The 20,570-nt window shown below is 38.4% G+C and overlaps 2 protein-coding genes across 2 annotated transcripts; one reads left to right on the forward strand and one right to left on the reverse strand.

Annotated features, from left to right (window-relative positions):
• Positions 1–125: 125 nt before the first annotated feature.
• Positions 126–7,235, reverse strand: LOC309697665 (uncharacterized protein). The gene is made up of 7 exons (XM_082519760.1): positions 7,147–7,235; positions 5,331–5,690; positions 4,931–5,035; positions 4,281–4,379; positions 3,600–3,637; positions 3,372–3,519; positions 126–1,241 (listed from the first exon to the last, which is right to left on the reverse strand). The coding sequence occupies exons 1-6, from the start codon at positions 7,184–7,186 to the stop codon at positions 3,400–3,402; spliced, it is 762 nt and encodes a 253-aa protein (XP_082375886.1). The 5' UTR covers positions 7,187–7,235; the 3' UTR covers positions 126–1,241; positions 3,372–3,399.
• LOC309697666 (uncharacterized protein) lies at positions 6,653–13,554 on the forward strand. Its single transcript, XM_082519761.1, has 4 exons — positions 6,653–6,685; positions 11,364–11,515; positions 11,599–11,691; positions 12,484–13,554. Exons 2-4 carry the CDS (start codon positions 11,444–11,446, stop codon positions 12,718–12,720), a joined length of 402 nt encoding a protein of 133 aa, XP_082375887.1. The 5' UTR covers positions 6,653–6,685; positions 11,364–11,443; the 3' UTR covers positions 12,721–13,554.
• Positions 13,555–20,570: the final 7,016 nt, after the last annotated feature.

Below are 20,570 nucleotides of genomic sequence, written 5' to 3' on the forward strand. Positions count from 1 at the left end.
ATGGCAGTGATTGTGGATATCGCAGTCTGTCATTCACCAGTACAACATAGCCCGCCTCTGCAAACCAGCCCAACTAGCACATATTGCATAATAAACTCTGAACATCATGACATTATTATCTTTTAATTTGTTTTCAAAGACATTTCTCAGTTTGAAAGAAACCTTAATATAAAGCATGTGTGGTCAAGTTGAAAAGAATCTAAATTAATTCAGAACAATACATTAAATTTCCAGAGCATCAAATGTCACTTGCTGAGCTTTTGTTACCTTTGACGATCTCTCATCTTCCCACCTGTGTGTCTTTTTTCTGATATATTTTGCCTTTAAGAGTAAAGTTATTACTTTTTTTGGACCTTTAGCTAGCACAAAGATGGTCTATGGTCCAAACCACACAGAAAGAAATTGTGTGTGGTGTTTGTTAACCTACTGGAAACATTGCATTTGAAATCACCTGGCATATCAAAGAAAAGTTAGTGAGCACCCTCTTGTGGTGCCATGCACACAAATAAATCATGATGACATTTGTTTCTTACTAAGTTTCTTCTGCCGGGAAGCATCTGGGTGCCTGCAGCTCAGGATGTAGAGCAATAATCAAATATCTAATAATTGGGAGTTTGGTGGTTCAATTCCCAGCTTCTTCAGTCATGCTGACTACATGCTGAAGTATCTTTGGGCAAGGTACTGAGCCTTAAGTTGCTCCTGATGCAGTCAGTGGAGTGTGAATGTTACATAGAGCACTAAGATGCAGACAAATGTGTTTTTAGTTACTTTTAGAATAAAACAAATTTTATTTCCTTTGTTGTTGACTTGTTTTAGTTACATATTTTTTATTTGGTCCTTCCTATATGTCCATAGATAAATTATAAGTTTATAATACAAGTTTATAAGTTCATTTCCTTTCCTTTGATTTTTTTGAACATCATAGTCTCAAATAATAATTATATTACTATACTTTACATTAGCTGGTTCATTCGTGAGTAGTTATCACAACAACTTAACCATTTTAACTCATATGTTTCCTTTTAGCTTTATTCCTTAGTATATCTTTCCTATCCATCTCATTCATCATGTCATTAGAGTTGTTTTAAAGCATGCATGAGCTGGCACACACAGACAATATGTAATTTAGATTTGATATCTCTGTGAGTGTAGCGTAGGTTTCGTTCCGGTCCCTGGATTGATGCTGTGGTACGTCAAATCTTCATTTGTGAACACGGCAGAGCACTTCGCTTAGAGAGCACCTAAGAAAAGAATACATATTTAAGAAGAAATGGCAGAATACATGAAACGCAGATCAGTAATGATAAGGTGAAGCAAAAGATGATGACATGGATCAGTCATTACACAACTGGATTCATTTCATTCCACTGGCTCATCAACAATTGCAAAAACAGTCCAATTACTGCTCTGATCAAAAGATAGCATTTATGAAAAAAAATAGTTATGATTAGCTGTACCTAATAAACTGGATCCAGAGTGTGTGTACATTACCAGCAAATCTGAGTATCATAATTACCTGGGTGACAGAGATCCATCAGAAAAGCATAGCAACTAACAGAAAAGGGAAGGTTAAGTTGGTATCACTCTACTGTGTTTATATAGAAAGGTTTGAATAGCTTGATTCTTTATATATATATATTAGTATCAACATATATGCTTAGTCCTGAACCGTCCAACATATTATTGACATAAAATCTGAACAATCTTTGAAATCCTTAATCCCATAAATTAAAAATAGTTTTTTTTAATATAAATTTGAATCCAAATTTATTGTAAAATACAAATTTAAAAGACTTTTCCCTCTCCAATACACTTTTCTCCTCAACAGGCAGCTCCACAATTCTTTCATAGGGGCAGCCATATGGGGGCCACCAAATAAAGAATTTCCAGTTGTATTATGCTGTTGTCAAATACAGGTTACTTGAAAAATATGGCAAAAATGATCACAAATCACAAATCACTTTTTATTGTCACATCACATGTGCAGGCACACTGGCACAGCACATGCGAGTGAAATTCTTGTGTGCGAGCCCCACAAGCAACAGAGATGTGCAAACACAACAACACAAACGAGCAAAATACAAGAATGGCCAACCTGAAACTAATAAATATATGTACAATATATAATAGTGTATGCATTTCTGGATGTGTATACTAAATATTTTCCTACGTGTGTGTGTGTGTGTGTGTGTGTGTGTGTGTGTATGTATACACATTTTTACAAATTAAATAGTAAAAAAATAAAATAAAATAATAATAATAATAATAATAAAATATATAAAATATACAGAGTTGAATATGTGCAAAACAAGTGGCATTTATATACAGTGTGGAGTGCATAATGTTGAAGTTCCAGTAGTGAAGCTGAGGTGTCTATGACGTGTTCAGCAGTCTGATGGCCTGATGGAAGAAGCTGTCTCTCAGTCTGCTGGTACGGGACCGGATGCTGCAGAACCTCCTTCCTGATGGAAGCAGTCTGAACAGTTTATGGCTGGGGTGACTGGAGTCCTTGATGATCCTCCCCGCTTTCCTCAGGCAGCGCTTCCTGTAGATGTCTTGGAGGGAGGGAAGCTCACCTCCAATTATCCGTTCAGAGCACCGCACTACTCGCTGGAGAGCTTTGCAGTTGAAAGAAAAGTGAAAGAAAAGAATTATATAATAATAATGGATTGCATTTATATAGCGCTTTTCGGGACCCCTCAAAGCGCTTTACAATACCACTATTCATTCACTCTCACATTCATACACTGGTGGAGGCAGCTACAGTTGTAGCCACAGCTGCCCTGAGGCAGACTGACAGAGGCGAGGCTGCCATATCACGCCATCGGCCCCTCTGGCCATCACCAGCAGGCGGTAGGTGAAGTGTCTTGCCCAAGGACACAATGACCGAGACTGTCTGAGCCGGGGCTCAAACCGGCAACCTTCCAATTACAAGACGAACTGCCAACTCTTGAGCAACGATCGCTGTCAACTTAATTTCCTGCTATTAAAGTCGATATCACTGAAAATGGGTAAATATGAAAATCAAATAAGATTTTGAAATCTATAATAATTTGCTTTAAATAACGATTTAATGTTTCAACTCATTGTAGGGTGTTTTTGTCTCTCCTGTGCTCAAGTTTATTTAACTTATTACCATCACAGGACAGTTTTGGCAGGAAGGCCTGCAAATTTTGAGGTGGTGGCCGGTGCCACCTTGGTGCACCCTGTTTACAGTTAAAGAAGAAACGTTCATATCTTTAACCGTCAACAGTTTATTGGGAAAAATTATTTCACAACTTTCATCTTTGTGTCTGAGAACTGAAAAATGACTATTCCTATTTTTACCTGATTCACTATAAAGAACTGAACTGAAAGATCACGCCACTTACACCATTTTAAGTTCTAAGTGGCGATGCTTTAGTCATCTGAGCTTTCAACTCCATCTGGCTGGGGGCGTGTGGCAGTGGTGTAAACTGTAGACATTTCCACAGGAGGTGGAAATGTCTCCTCTCTGATCTCTTCATACAGCTGGTTGTCCTGAAGGAAGAGAAGAAACCACCTGACTGATACAAACTTAGCAATAATGAAAGTCATGTCTCATACTTCCTAAAACTTACATCTATGATGCTGGAGTACACATTTTCTACTGGAGGTCCTGAAAACATAAAGTTCAGAAAATAAACATCTTGCATGAGGAAACCTTGCAATACGTAGAACCTGAGGAAGCAAACTCTGTAAAATATGAGGAACTAAATCTGAAGAACTAAAATAAGTTCAGGTCAGTGACATAAATATCTAAATGACTAGTAACTATTAACTAAATAGTAACTACAAGTAATTACTGCTGTAACCAGTCACTGTTCTTAGTTATAAATGAACATCTGGTGCTTTGGTTACATACAGGGAAGAGAGAGTGTGTGTGTGTGTGTGCGTGCATGCGTGCGTGCGTGCGTGCGTGTGTGCGTGTGTGTGTGTGTGTGTGTGCATGCGTGCGTGCGTGTGTGTGCGTGCTATGGAAGACAAGTTTGACTTCTGTGTACACAATTTAAAAGAAAATTATAGCTTCATAGATGAATAGTATTTTTTAAAAAGTGTTCTTTAAAGTCTTACACTAAACACTTGGTACATACAAATCTGTCCCACTGAAAGTTATTTTTGCAAATAGTCTCCATAAAGTATATTTCTAGATCTTACTGCAAAAACTAGGTTGGGGATAGTCTCCAAAACAGGATAATGCATCAATAAAGTCCTTTAAAAATATTACAAAATGCTTTAAAATTCATTTTTTGTACGCTCACTTATGGGTTTAGTGGCTCTCCTCTTGCAGAAAATCAGCAAAGCTGCTGATAAGAAGGCGATCAGGACAATCACAAACAGACCCGTGTATAGCAGCAGATCTACAGGAGTTGAACAGAACAGACTTAGTTTATTTAGTTTAAATACAGCTTGTGGCCGTGGGCCAGTTCATTTAGCCACAGTGTTATGTGAATTCATGTGCTTGCATGTTCACAGTAAGCAGGTATTTTCCTTATCCATTCAGCACCAACACATACAACAGCTCATTAGGTAGAGAGAAGTGTTCACTTAATATTACTTAAAGCATAGTTGCTCCTACATGTCCACCTTAAGATGAAAACTATAAAGAGAAGTTTTTTTTGGTTTTAGGCATGATTATCTACTGCTGTGCTTCCTCATTTTAATTAAAGTATTCATTAATACCTACAGTTCAAATGAGGCTTTTTGTGTGCTATAACTGCTGTACTCACAATTGTAAAAATAGAAAGATTAGAAGATTAGAAGTACTGCACTTTTTCTACTTGTATGTTATTTCAATTTAATGTATTCTTACTTCTAACACAATTATTCCTTTGTGGGTATGTGACACATTCTAATAAACTCATGCATAATTTAAATAGACCCATCTACATACATGCAAATATAAATGTACCTGAACTTGCAGGTTGGGTGGGAAAGTGTTGGAAAGCTTCAGTGGAGGATGATGTAGCAGTGGAGATTGAACTCTCTGGTGTCATCTTCATTGTTGGTGTGGAGGCTGATGTGACAAATGTTTATGTTGAAAAAGGTTTCAGAATTAAATTTAGCATTGAAACACTTGAAGCTATCAATAATGAATAATGCAGCTAGTTAACTGACAGGTTAACTGGAGGTTCATTAATATTCTTTTAGTGAAACACGTACAAGAAAGTAATAGTTTGGGCTTCACAGCAGAACTGATAAAACTGCATTTTTACAGTTGATATAATATACAAAGGTTATTTGAATAAGGTGTCAGTAAGTATTTGGACAGGTATGAACAAACATTTTCATGACATTCAGCAGAAACTCACCTTCTTTGACAGAGATCTGAAATTCATAGTTTGAATCAAAAAAATCTACACCCATTCTCCCCAAAGAGCACCTGTACACTCCCGAGTCAGACACTTCCAGCTTTGTGATGCTCGCATACATAATTGTCTTAGTTCCTAGAAAGCTTCCTTCTTTATATTTAATGCTGTATCTGCCTCGTTGAGCTGTGTCCTCTGTTGTTTCAATGAGAATTTTTCCTTGTTCACATTTTTCCTTACAGAAGAGCCTCAAGCTTCCAGACAAAGAAAATGAACAGCCAACTGTGATGTTTCCTCCCTCCCTTTCTGCATGGATGTGAATTTCAGCAGTAGCAAGATCAGCGTTTCCATCCTGAAGTGCTTCTGAAAATGCAAACAATCAGTAATTACGACATGCCCAAAATAATTTAAAACACCTTTATAAATTAAATTGAAGACCAAAAATTATTTAAGCAGATCGAACATTTTCAGTTTCAGTTAAATTCACTACATTTTTATTGATTTTGAATTTGCAAACACAGCTCCATGATTCTTCCTGACATCAACACAAACCATCGGCTGATGAAAACTCAGAACCTTATTTTAAAAAAGCTTGAAAGTTGGACTTTTTGTGTTTCTGATTAAATCTTCTTTTGCTTTCTTTGAATGTGAAATGGAGGTTGTGGATTTGTTGTTTAACATCTGAAGATTGCCGTTAACACGTTCATGTTGTGCTTTTTAAAACTGTCACGGTTCTGGGTCCGTTGGACCTAGTGTTTTGAGTTTATTATGTTTTGGTTTATTTTTGCATTATGGATTGTTTTCTGCTGTTCTGGTGCTTTGTTTATTATTATCATTATAGACCTGTTTCTGTTATTCTTGGTGAGGGATCAGTTCTTAGGTTTTGGGTTCTCATGTGTGTTGCAGTTTCTGTTCAGTGTCTAGTCTGTCTCTCAGTGTCATGTCTGCATCTGGTTTAGTAATTCTTGTTTCCTGTCTTATTGTGAAAGTCTTTGTCTTATGTTAGTGTGTGCAGCTTAGCTCCCCCGTCGCGTTAGCCCTGATCTCCCCCAGCTGTGTCTCCCTTCTGTTGCCCATTCCCTCATTACTACCCTGTGTATTTAAGCCCTGTGTTTTCCCATGCTCGGTGTCGTGTCCTACCGTCAGATCCTGCCTGTGTTTTCTAGTTAGTGGTTTCATGTTTGGTTTCTGTTTTGTTGGTGCCAGCAATAAAGCTGTGGTTTTCAGTTATCTTTCCATCTCAGAGTCCTGCACTTGGATCCACATCTCCACCTCCCCGCACACAGAGCGCTGACAAAAACAATGGAAACGACTCTCTAAGATTATTTTTTTTAATATCCTGCGTATTTGCTAAAGCAGTAAGTCTGACGCAACACCAGTCTGCACTTCTAACTCTTTATACCAGAAAAGGCAACGAAAAATTGATCTTTTAAAAAAAGAAAAACATTTGGGTAATTCAACAAAGATGAAACTATGATTAGAAGGCCAATGTCTAACGAGAGATCTATTGTGAAACTAAAAATATATCTATAAAAAAATATTTTTGTGCTAAGAACTTATTTTCTCCATACATTTATATTTTTAAGCAGTTAAATTGTGTTGTTGGTGAGCTATGTGTGGAAGTGACCTTTTCCCAACTCTTAACCACGTGTTTAACCACAGAAACCAATAACTTGTAAGCGAGAGGTGACAATAATGAGCAAAACAGAATAAACCATTTAAACTGTTCAGCAAGTTGCAAAATGAATTCGTTAACACCACATAGAAATAAAATAATAATAAAAGTGATAAAACAAGTTAAATAAGAAAATTTACTCACGAATGAAGATGAAACAGACCAAACTGTGACACAGTTTCATATCGAGGCTGTGATGAGTAACTGCTTCCTCTCTTCCTTCTTTACTTAGAAAAAAGGAACATTTGACTTCCTGTTTTGCAAGAGTGATTTAGTCCAATTTTATGAAAAGGTTTCATTAACTACAGACAAAAATTTAATCCTTTGTTTTGAATGTAAAACAAACCAGAACTAGTGTAAGTAAAAGTGCATTTCAGTGCATGCTTCAGCTGTTGCAATGTTTGTTCATTGCCCCTCATTGGTTTTGTTTCAGTCCTGATTTTAGCTGATATTTGTGCAAAATTGTGAGGTTAACCACAAACAGTGATATTGTCTTTTGTAACAAAACCATGATAATTTACTACTCACACAGGGTTTTTACCGCTCAGAAATTTGACACCGGAAGAAACCTTAAGTTGAATCTAAAGGTTAACTATGTTGGCACATTAGAAAAAGTATGTGTAGGTTTGGTGGCAGAGAAAGTCAACGAGGTTACACACAGATGAACAAGGAAGGAGAGGTGGCAGTTTAAACTGTCACATGAGAGATGACCTACAATACTGAGACACAGAGACTAGAAGGATTTCAGAGTCTGCCAAGTTGTCCAGGTGAAGTTTAAGATGAGCATGTGCAGTTTCTAATGTCTCTAAACTAGGAACCATCTTAACAACTTCCCCAAACACTATTCAGCTGAATTACAGTCAAAATCTTGTCTTGTGTGTTCTTTTGCAAGAACATGAGATTGTACGCTGTGCTTAACACTCGCAGGTAAGTACTCATGACTGCATGTGCCTTTGTTCTGCAAGGAGATCTTACCTGTCATGAGCAAACCAGTCTTCCATACTTGCCTGTTTTTTTTTTTTTAGCATGCTTTTCTTTTTGTACTTTCACTTTGTGTTGGACCATGTCCCGTGTTCCTGCACACTGCACAAAAACATATATTAGTGTCACACATTGTGAATACCCACAGTGGCATTGAAGTCAAGCACTTGTGGTTGCAACATGCCTTAGGTTGTCCCAAGGTTGTGCAGGTGGATCTTACCTGTGATGGTTTCACCAGCTTCCATATTTGCCTCTGAAAATGTAATAAGTGATTTATTCAGCTCTTTTGGTCTCAACTGTGCCAAACATGTTGCGTAGCAGGTTATGTTCCAGATTAGAAATCCACAGATATTAAATCGTCACGAACTGACTGATTGGATCATTGGAAAAAGCATCTCCATTCCTGGAAGATCCCTCAGGCCTCTGTGTGTGTACAGCAGGAGGGTGTAAAGTTTTCCGGTGGGAAAATATGGTTAGGAGTAAGGTGGACATCATAGACATTAATGTCTAATCAGGGAAATGTGCTGGACAATAGATGCTAGTAGACAATTGTGTCTATTTTCTACCACTTTCCCATGATTATCAGTAAGAAATATATAGCCTTCGAGGAAACTTTATTTTTTCCTGTTGGTTCCAAATATTTTGTTTGTTCTCTAACCATGACAAATACATGACACTAAAACAGAGTACTTGTTTGTACTTGCTAAACTTACATCCAGTTTGCATGTAGACTAATTTTTAATTTTGTTATTTATTCTTTACTTACTCTCAAACTATTAAACACCACCGAGGATTCAGATGAGAGAATAAAGTAGTGCTACATTTATATCTAGTCTACATCTAGTAGATCTTCAGAGAGTACTTCAAGTAATCTTGGTAACCATGCAGTAGCTTGGTTTCAAGCTTCACCGTGATCCCATCTTGCAGGTCAGTTCCTCTCACACTCAAAGCTCCTTCTTCCATCACTCTTGGGGCTTGTTACCCGATTTTGGGTGGGGGTGGTTATATTGTTAATGGACTGATTCATATATAGCACTTTTTTACTCTCCTGGAGCGCTCAAAGCTCTTTATGCAACATGCCACATTCACCCATTCACACTCAGTCACACATGCACTTTTTTAAGTGCTCACTAACTGTTCTTCTAAAAAATGTAGCTTGATCTCTGATCCTTTAAAGAAAGTTCAATTCACCTTCATTATTAGCTTCAAGGGTCTCTAGACCCAAATACAATATTGTATTTTATATTTGATTTCAGTTAAATTTTAATGGTGTTTTAAAACTTTGAAGTCCTTAAACTTACTACTATGCAGTTTATTATGTTGCCAGAGTCGCTGAAGACCAGTGTTGGGCAAGTTACTTTGAAAAAGTAATTAATTATAGTTACTAGTTACTTCTTCAAAAAAGTAACTGAGTTAGTAACTGAGTTACAATATTCTAAAAGTAATTAATTACTTGAAAAGTAACTATTGCGTTACTTTAAAAAAATGTTTAAAATGTTTAAGCCTCTGGGGTCCAGGGGCCATTTTTAACTACTTTTGATTTTCCCTCCACATTTCACCTTTAAAAACAGTTTATTTGCCTTGTTTGGTATCATCCTTTTCAGCGCAACCTTGTGTGTCTGAATAAAGAGTTGTGTTTTCATTTTGACATACTGTATTAACACAACTGATCTAAAATCAGACCAAAAAAACATAAAATCAGAGTAGAAAAAGTTATATTTTTTATCGTAACAACCACAAACATGTTTATTGAATCATATTTCATAACTTTAAATGCAAATACAAATTGTCAATTTTAAAATCATATGCACAAGTTTTGCAAACAACAAAGTTATTCATTTACCTTTTACCCTTTTTTTAAATAACCATTTCAAACTATTTACAGAACAATCAGCTGTTCTGCATTCAATAAGACACACAAATTATTTGTGCCACTCCAAAAACACAATTTCTGTCCACTATAAAGGAGAATATCAAAGCCTGATACGTGCAGGTCTGACAGCAGCAGGTTTCTACCTGGAGACAGCAGTCGCCCCATTGTTCTGACACACAACACAAAACTATCCACAACACTACACACTAACTACACAAGACAACACATTAAGTACACTCAAAAAACAGATTCAGGTCCTCCTTTCAAAGAACACATGCAAATTATGTTAGTTGTTCACAAATACAATTAAAAAATACCAAATTAATTTGATTTTCTTTGTGTAAACCTAAAATTATTCAAAACCAGCAGAGGCTGATTCTGAACACAAAATGAATGAGTTTGTTGGGGCACTGGGGGTAGGAGGAGTACATTTTTGCACTTAAGTATTTGTAAACTCAAAGAAATAAATTCAAGCCCCTCTTTAAGCTTAAACATTATTTTTAATCTCATTCAACGCAAATGTAGCACTCCAGCGTTACTGCAATTATTATTCGTGTGGTGAACCTAAATTATTTTCTCTCAAAGCAGTCTTTGTCACAAGAACACAAAGTTACTGAGTTACACAATGGTCCGCCTTCTTTGAAAATTTTGCGCTCTTTCAGGATCACCTAAATGAATGCAGCTGCTCTTGGCCTCTCTGTACTTTTTGGATAAAACTACATATATTTTTCATATATCCAATTGTGTATTTCTTTATCAGCTAAATCTATGGCAATGCTATTTATCATAGAAGTAACAGTTGTTTTTTGAACTTTTGGTGGTGCTACCATTCTCTTCTCTGCTTGAATACTATTTTTTTTGACAATATAGCCAGGTCTTTTCAAAAGTGCCTTGTTTTAGAGGAGAAATTGTGTAGCTGCCAACTTTTAAGTCGGAGCGTGTGCTAGCTTATTAGCAGCTAGCCATTGTGCTCAATGAAAGATGATGTCCTATAGCTAACTTCTTTCTTACTGTTTTCTTTTTATAATCTAAAAATATGGTATTCTGTGTTTATTATTATATGCCATTTTCTAGTAGAAAGTATCGTTTTGAGGTGTCTTTAAAAGCACTACATAGTTTACTGAGGGTGCTACCAAAAGCGAACCATGTGGCCGGAAGAGTAACTGCAGGCAGCACAATGCGCACTCCCATGACGTTCAAACCTATTTATTATTATAAAAGATTTCGGCTACATCCACACTTACACAGGTATTTTTGAAAACGGAGATTTTCCGTTTTCGTTTTAAAAAATAATCCCGTCCACAGGTAAACGCAAAAATGAAGGAAAACGCTGCTAGGAACATGCCAAAGCAACAGGTGGCGATATATTCCTAAACTCAGCTAAAAACAGTTTAGGTCTTGACAAACTTCACTGATGGTTCAAATGTTTAGCAACTTTCAGTGTGTTGATTCAGCAGTCTGTATTTAAACTTCTAGTTTATTATATTTATGTATGTTTTATTTCCAGGTGCAGAGTTCCTGCAGATCACTACAAAACCCCTGCAGGCGAAGTTCTTGGCTCAGCTGGACAATTTAACAGACAAGCTGATGCAAATTTTTCAGGGGAGCAAAGGAGCAAAGGGCCAAAAGATCAAGGATATCATGGCGATCAGTAGTTTGGTTGGTACTAATGATAAACCCATCAATTAAATGCAATCAATCAATTCCATTTTTTTCACCCTTTTTTTCCACCCTTGCATTAGTATGATGACATCGACATAAAGAGGGAGCATACTCTTAAAAGCCTGGTGATCTACTTTAATGAAGATCCAGACCTACTGTTCAAGGAGTATCTGGTACGCTTATCACACTTTCTTTTCTAGATTCAATTTGAGTTAGGTTCATCACACACAAAATCCTCATATATTCAAAAGAGACAATATAATTGTGAAATATGTATTATTCTTAATAGTCATTGTTGAAACTTGCACTGGAGAGCACTTTTTAAGGGGACAGTTTCAGCAAAAATTCAATTGTTCATTCTTTTGGTGCTGCCATGTAGGTATCTACTGCCTCTATAAACACAGTAAATGTGGACAAAACATTCATCCATTTTCTGTCAGTGTTTCAATTCAGTTTATTTATATAGCGGTATATCACAACAACAGTCATCTCAAGGCACTTCAGAAAGTAAACACTCCAATGGAGTTCAGTTTATTATGCCAATTAGTAAAAAGTCTTCATTATAAGGAACACAGCAGATTTCATCAAGACACTAACTAGTGTCACTGCCATTACAGCAATCTCCTGGTTTCAGGAATAATGTGCATAAAACAAGCTGTTTCAAAAGGTTCCCAATTGTGATGAAATAAGGGAAATTGACCCAGCCCACACACACACACACACACACTGATAGACACTGGAGGAGCTGCTGCTCTATATCAAGCCCCTCCCAAAGGGAGGTACATAATACCTGAACCCAAACTATTGATAGGAAACAGATTGACGGGTTTTATTTATGTTTGGAGTGTTTATAGAGGCGGTAGAGACCTATGTTTCAGCACAAAAGGATACAAAAGCTGAGTTTTGCATAATATGTCCCCTACCAAGTGACAGAGCCCTTAAACCTGAAACAACCTGTTTTTCAGACCTCCTCCACTGAGGATGAACGGTTGAGGTCCACTGCAGCAACTGTCATGGGCATTTACACCATCAGAAGAGAAGGGATTCAGGAGCCAGAGGATGTTGGAGTTGTCATTGAAGGTACTACAGTTATGAACAACCTCGGTAGTGTCATCATGGCATTCATCGTTAGGGTTGCCAACCGTCCCTTAAAATACGGAATCGTCCCGTATTTCGAAACAAAAGTACACGTCCCGTATTGAGCTAATAAGGGACGCACTTTGTCCCGTAATACAGTGAGAATCAAAAGTAGTCTATAACTTTTAATGGAATTAACGCTTTGTTTGAAAACATAATTCCCAGCCCCTCTCCTGCTTTGTGACCAATGAGCTGACAGCACACTTACGAGTATGACAATTCAGATTACCACTCATCTCATTGGTCGAGGAAAGGTCGCTTACGGAGAAAATACCGGAAGACAACAAATGACCACAACAAGAAGCATGGCCAACAGGGAAACAAACGCAGACACTGCGGTGCAAGTCTCGGACGACAGTAAACCTAAAGCTGGGCAGACACTGTGCAATTTTTTTCAGTCACGTTATTCAGCTCCTGCTCAAACTGCACGATTGACTCGCAGTTGGTAGGTCACGATGCAGGTCTCACACTATACCGCCCGATGCTCTGATGCGACCTGAGTGCTCACACTGTGCCTCCATAAAATGAAGGTTATAACAGAAAATCTGTCGCGCTCTCTCTCTCCGTCTTACACTCACACAGACACACCACCACCATCAACTTTGCTAAATTGCTAATGAAAAACATTGATCGGGCAGCTGTGACTGAGCAGCAATGTAAATCCAACTATTTTCACGGTTGTTGTGGTCGTGATAATTTTGTGATGCCACATCGAAAAGGCTCGGATGAGCTTTCCAAAGTTCTACAAGTTGTGCCTCCATCGCTTGTGTCCAGATCACAGGCTGCACAGCCGTGCTGCTCCATCTTTTACACCAACGTTTACGTGTTTGCGCGCGAGCAGTGTGAGCGGCTGTGGTGAGACCCTCACGAGCGATTGATGATCGGGAGCTGGTCGTGAGGTGTTAATCACGTCTCTTTACCCCACGTATACTACACGACGCACGATGAAGGCCAAAATCGGTCCGATCACTCAAAAATCGGCTCAAAATGGGCCTAAAACTGCACAGTGTAAGCCCAGCATTAGAGCAGCAATGTTTGTTCCCCTCAGAGAAAGGGAAGAATGGGAAAAGGAAAACACCTGGCTGGAAAAAGTTAATATGGGCATGTGCAGTGAATATCAGCGCTATGTGGCCAGAAGTGTGATAATATAACTTATTTTGTGTAATAAACAACTGCAAGAATAGATGATTACAACAAATAGATGACTAATACTAACATATGTTTAATATGCTGCTGGGAATATATCCCAGAAGAAGCGTATAGTATAGCTTTTATTTTGGAAAGAGCCATTTCTCTGTAATAAACTCTCGTTCCCAAAGATGAGTGATTTCTTGATCAGAAAGATTTATTTATTTATTTTTATTATTTTGTTGTTTCAGCAACATTTAATTTAAAAACTGTACTTTTGAATTAAAATATATATTTATAATTTTAATAGATGACAAAATTAAAAGGCATGAACATTTTTTTGTATCGAAAAAATATTGAACTGTGACACCAAAGTATCGAACCATCACTGCTGAAGACAAACAAATTGCTGTTCATCAATACTTTGAAACATAAGAGTTCAGTTTGAAAGCATACAACACAATATTTGTGAGTACTGTTGCATCACCACCAGGTGGTGCTTTTAGGTTAACTGAGGATTTTGTACATTACAAGAAAAAAACAAAAGAAACTCACTGGCACATTCAAATCTTTATATTTTTTTTTCATTAAAGGAAAGAAAAAGGATGAGTTTGAAGTCACAATCCATAGTATGAGTTTTTGTTTCTCTGGTTGCAAAATCAACCTTTATGGTATAAAATCCATATTCAGATGTGGACAGTATCATTTGTGTTGTTATGTGTGAGTGAAGAGTAGATTTGATCCAGGTCCCTGCTGGCTGGATCAAGGCTCTGATAGATCGGATCGTCTGGCGTCGGGACTGGAGAACAATTCTCATAAAGTGTAACCTAGGGGAAAATATACAGATTTGATAAAACTGTGACACATTCAAACAGAAACTGATGACATGCCTTAGCTTTAAGTAATTGAGGAAAATTGCAGAATTCACCACCATCCTCCCAGACATTTTCACCAGCACAATGCATCCGGACCTCACCACCATCATCTGCATGTTGGTAAAATACTTAGCTAACTAGACATAGAGAGTTAGACTCCATCCCCAATTTTTTCCATGTCACTCTGCACCACTGCTCCTCGAAACCAAGCCCACTGCCTTACTTCCTGTAGAAACCAAACAGCGAGCCCATAAATGCACGGCACAACAAAGACAAGCCACCTCGACAGGACAAGATTCAGCTGTACATCTGCATCTAAAGACAAACGGTCAGATTTTCAAGGATGCAAGTGTTCACATTTTGGTCCAAGAAGACAAATGGTTTGAAAGAGCAGTGAAAGAGACCATTTATGTCCATCATCACTGATCACAGATGAACCATTATTAAACAGAGGGGGTGGCTTACGACATCAATTGTCAGTCTTGAGATCCCTTCCCAGGCACCTCAACCTCTACTCACATCTCGCATCACCTCAATAAATCCCATGATAAGCTGAGGCAATATCACACAGTGGTTTCACCCCAAACCTCTGGTGGTAATGACCCATGCTTTTTTTCACACAGGCAAAAAACACCCTACATGGCGACATCCGATCTGCTGCAAAGATCATTGGCTTATCACTACCCACAAAGGATGACATTACCACATCCCACTCCCTCAGTAGAGCCAGGAACATCATAAAGAATCCCTTACACCCTGGCCATAATCAGTCCTAGCTGCTGGCATCAGGCAGGCACAACAGGACTGCTAAAAAATCCGCATCCAGACTCAGAGATACTTTATTCTCAGTTCCAAAATCATAAACTCTTGTATGCAGTAACAGTCACTGAGTCACAGAGACAATACAATCAATCTTGATTTAAAAAGAAATGTGATTTGTGATTCCTTTCATCGATAACATATTGCCACTGTTGTGGTTTACAAAGAAGACCCGGATTTGTCTGTAACAAGTAGTGAAACCTGAAATATGTGTGATGCACACTGGAAACTGAGATCTTCACATTCAAAGCACAAGTTTCACCTTACAGCTACTCCCAGCATGTTTCAAAAGGCACATCAGCAAACAAACAAAAAGAAAAATGAAATTGTACTAAAAGATTCATAATTGTCAACACAACACAAAGCTATTTGATACACCATTAATTAAAAGAAAATCTGATTACTGCAACTTTAATTAAAGGTGAAGTAGGGATTTGATACAAAATCAGAAATAAAGCTCTTCTAAAAACAAAAGAAGAAGAAGAAGAAATGAAGATGGCTCGCCTCAGTCTGGTTGTGGTCGGGGTTTCTCCGTCTGTTCTGACCTATAGAAAAAACATCAGTTAAATATAACTTCACAGTCATGAGGACAGTAGAAACAGCATCACTTCCTTTGAGGTGACAGTGCTGACCACTGCACTACTGGGCCACCTGACTATTTGAATGAGTTACAGTATCTCACAAAAGTGAGTACAGCCCATACATTTTTGTAAATATTTTGCTATATCTTTTCATGGGACAACACTGAAGATATGACACTTTGATACAATGTAAAGTAGTCAGTGTACAGCTTGTATAACAGTGTCAATTTGATGTTACCTCAAAATAACTCAACATATGGCCATTATTGCTTAAAACCCTGGCAACAAAAGTGAGTACAGCCCTAAGGGAAAATGTCCAAATTGTGCCCAAATAGCCCTTTTCCTTCCCTAATGTCATGTGACTCATTAGCGTTACAAGGTCTCAGGTTTAAATGGGGAACAGGTGTGTTGAATTTGGTGTTATTGCTCTCACACATTCTGATATCATCATGGCAAAGTATTCTCTAAGGATCTGAAAAAGAGAATTGCTACTCTACATAAAGATGGCCTAGGCCAGCGGTCCCTGACCTTTTTTGATAAATACAACAAAATAAAATGATACGACCAAGACAATAACTGTGGTGCTTTGTAAATATATATAAAAACATAAATTCACTGTGCAATTGTGTAACTTTATTAGCAGCGTCCTCCTGAAATGCGCCAACAACATAGTTATAGTTATAGTTTATTTATTTATATAGCACATTTAATTACAACAGGAGCGTTGACCAAAGTGCTGTACAAGAATACAACATACCTAAAATAAAATAACTTAGAGTATTGATGGCAAAACACCTAATATGAATTAACAAATAACTCTCATGCTGTATTAAAGGCCAGTAAATAAAAATGTGTTTTAAGATAAGATTTAAAAAGATTGACAGTACAAACCTCGCCATGGTCGAATATGGTCTGATGAGACCAAGATAAACCTATTTGGTTCAGATGGTGTATAGGATGTGTGGTGGTAACCAGGTGAGGAGTATAAAGCCAGATGTGTCTTGCCTCCAGTCAAGCATGGTGGCGGGATGTCATTGCTGCATGAGTGCTGCTGACACTGGGGAGCTACAGTTATCTGAGGGAACCATGAATGCCAGTATTTACTCTGACATACTGAAGCAGAGCATGATCCCCTCCCTTCAGAAACTGGGCCACAGGACAGTATTCCAACATGATAACGACCCCAAACACGCCTTCAAAAAGACCAGTGCTTTGCTAAATAAACCGAGGGTAAAGGTACTTGACTGGCCAAGCATGTCTCCAGACTATTGAGCACCTGTGGGACATCCTCAAATGGAAGGTGGTGGAGCGCAAGGTCTCTAACATCCACCTGCCCCATGATGTCATCATAGAGGAGTGGAAGAGCTCTAGTGAACTCTATACCCAACAGAGTTAAGACAGTGTTGGCAAATAGTGGTGGCCACACAAAATATTGAAACTTTGGGAACAGTTTGGACATTTTCCCTTGGGGCTGTACTCACTTTTGTTGCCAGCAGTTTAGAAATTAATGGCTGTATGTTGAGGTATTTTAAGGTGACATCAAATTTACACTGTTACACAAGCTCTACACTGACTACTTAACATTGTATCAATGTTGTCCCATGAAAAGGTATAATAAAATATTTACAAAAATGTATGGGGTGTACTCACTTTTGTGAGATACTGTATTCTTAATCACACAGATAAGGTTGGAAGGTAACTTACGATCAGAGATGTCTGTCTTCTTTTTACAAACGAGAAACAGAAATACGGGCAACACCAAAACCCACAACGCCTCCTTTTTAAACTCAGGCAAATCTAATGGAAGACAATGAGAAAGCAAGACAGAACTTTAAAAGGCCAGAATAACATTATAGGAAGGAAAGAGACCCTTGAAGCTCAGACTACCATGTAGAATAATGAAGGTGAATTAAACTTTCTTTAAAGGATCAGAGAAATCAAGCTACATTTTTTTAGACAAAACTCACCTGTGACGACAATATGAAAATTACAGCACGACTCCAGATTCCCCGATTTGTTCAAAGTGCAGTTGTACATGCCTGAGTCTGAGTTTTTCAGCTGTGTGATGCTCAGATAAAGAAAATCTTCGTTGTGAATGCTGTATCTCTCCCTCTGAGCCGAGTCGTTAGTTGTTTGAAAGAGAATAATTGTGTCACCATTTTTCTTGCAGAACAGTTTCTTTTGTCCAGGAGAAGAACATTTGCACATGATTGTGATGGACCCTCCTTCTTTTGCCATATGATTGGGAAAACCAGTGTTTCCATCCTGCAGCGCTGTTGAAAAACCATTAGTTAAGATTTTCCTACAGGTTAAAGCAGCGCAAAGCTAATTCCTTCTTCATATTTACAGGTTTACAATTTGATTTGATTATTCAGATTCAGAAATTTATACAACATTATCTTCTGCTAATAAATGTAAAAATACCAGCAGCCTATAGAAAAAATATTGATGTGACCAAAGTTTATTGGTCTTCATCTGTGGATTGCATTTTGTGTAAGAAAAGGTCATGGATGTGGAAGAGTGCATCTACAAATGTTTTTATCAACAAGTTGTTTAGTGGTGAAATGCTGTTCTAAAAACTCTGTGAAGGTTTTCAGTCATCTAGGTCATCGTAGTCTAAGGAGCTTGGAAAGAAAAGCGTCTGGACTTATTTAGGTTGCTTGCAGACGTTTCATCTCTCATCCGAGAAGCTTTTTCAGTTCTAGGATTAAATGGTGGAGGGTCTCAGATTTAAATGGAGTGTCCCCCCAACAGGGATAATGGGCCCCCTTATGATCCTCTAATTAGTCACACAAGCCAAGGTGTGAAAAGAGGTGTAGGTCACAATCAGCCAAGGTTTCGGGTGAACTCATTGTGAAACCTAGCCGTACCCTATCATGTGAGTGGGCGTTAGGTGTCTGGGAAGGGATCTCAAAACTGGATTATAGATGGCAGACAGTTGGTGTTGTAAACCACCGCCTGTGTTCAAAGACGGTCGTTCACAGTGGAACTAGATAGCCCCAGTGGGCATAGATGGAGTCACCACTCCCACCACCTTCTGGAACACAAACTTGGAGTAATCAAGACCCTACAACACTATCCAGGAAATGTTCCCTCTGAGCCTGATGGGAAAAAGAAGGAACGCACACATGTGAAAGAGGCTCTTAAAACATGTGGTTATCCTAATTGGGCCTTCATCAAGTCAACAAAGAGACTGAAAAAAAGATCAGACAACTGGGGAGGGGAGGATCAGAAAGAGAAACGCAATATTATTATCCTGTATGTAGCAGGTTTATCAGAAAACCTCAGGAGAGTCTACAAACACTACATCCCAGTGTACCTCAGACCCAGCAACAGACTCAGACAAAAACTGGTTCATCCCAAGAACAGAAATCCTAAACACAAACTTAACAACGTAGTATTTGCTGTACAGTGTAGCCAGTATTGGGGAGTAACGGAATACATATGAGTAACTGTATTCCGTTACAGTTACCGTTCAAAAAGGTGGTATTCAGAATACAGATACTTTGTAGAAATAAAAGGATTACACAGTGGTCTTCTCCTGTTTCATATGTTAGGCTATGCTCTCTCTATTTCTGGTAATTCCACAGCAGTGGGAACCCCCCCCCCCCCCCCCCCCCCCCCCCAAAAAAAAAAAACATGCATTAAGAGGCTCTAATGCCTGTGTCTCAATCTCGCGGCCCATGTCACCCCTAGTTGCGGCCCGCATTATGAAGTGAAGAAATATTTTAAAAAATTATTATTCAAAAACTTATTTAACATGAAGGCAATAGGCAGAGTGTTTGTACAGGCATCGCCCTAAAGAATGTAGCTTCATGGGCAGCGTAGCCCATGCTGCACGGAGAATGGAGGGAAGGAGAAGGTCACTCCTTTGAGGACACCTATGTTCACATTTTGGACAGAGAAGACAGATGGTTTGAAAGATGTCATCTATGAACGACCATCTTTGAACAGAGGCGGTGGTTTACAACACCAACTGTCTTCCATCTATAATCCAGTTTAGAGATCCTTTCCAAGACGCCTTAATGCCCACTCACATCCTGGGCGTTTGACCTCAGGAAATCACATGATAGGGTATGGTTAGTTCTCACAGCGAATTCACCCGAAACCTTGGTTGATTGTGATCTACACCCGTTTTCACTCCTTGGCTTGTGTGATTAGGTAGAGGATCATTAGGTGGTCTATTTTCCCTCTTGGGGGGACTCCCCACCATTTGACCTTAGAACTGAAGAAGCTTCTCGGATGAGAGGTGAAACATCTTAAAGCAACTTAAAGAAGTCCAGACGCTTTTTTTTCCAAGCTGTGCTAATAAAATAAAATAGCATGTTTTAGACCAGTGGTCCCCAACCCCCAGGCCAAGGACCGGTACCGGTCTGTGAGTCGTTTGGCACCAGCTGGGGTGTGAAATTTATGGCTTTTGGGGGTTTTAACTCGGTTTCTCTGGCTCTTTTCCTGTATTGTAGTTGTGTGTCTGATTTTGAAAGAAATATACATGTTACCATTGCGACCAGA

This window comes from Aulonocara stuartgranti (assembly GCF_965226115.1).
Source record: "Aulonocara stuartgranti genome assembly, chromosome: 20".
In the NCBI taxonomy this organism is placed as follows: Eukaryota; Metazoa; Chordata; class Actinopteri; order Cichliformes; family Cichlidae; genus Aulonocara; species Aulonocara stuartgranti.

What these genes read in the sequence shown, in the direction of transcription:
- LOC309697665 (XM_082519760.1), bottom strand. Translation starts at nt 7,186, where the DNA reads ATGAAACTGTGTCACAGTTTGGTCTGTTTCATCTTCATTC. An exon ending in GAGAGCCACTAAACCCATAA is followed by an intron (nt 3,638 to 4,280) that starts GTGAGCGTACAA and finishes TTATGTTTTCAG; the next exon opens with GACCTCCAGTAGAAAATGTG. An exon ending in TGTACTCCAGCATCATAGAT is followed by an intron (nt 3,520 to 3,599) that starts GTAAGTTTTAGG and finishes CTCTTCCTTCAG; the next exon opens with GACAACCAGCTGTATGAAGA.
- LOC309697666 (XM_082519761.1), top strand. Translation starts at nt 11,444, where the DNA reads ATGCAAATTTTTCAGGGGAGCAAAGGAGCAAAGGGCCAAAAGATCAAG. An exon ending in TCATGGCGATCAGTAGTTTG is followed by an intron (nt 11,516 to 11,598) that starts GTTGGTACTAAT and finishes CCCTTGCATTAG; the next exon opens with TATGATGACATCGACATAAA. An exon ending in TACTGTTCAAGGAGTATCTG is followed by an intron (nt 11,692 to 12,483) that starts GTACGCTTATCA and finishes CCTGTTTTTCAG; the next exon opens with ACCTCCTCCACTGAGGATGA.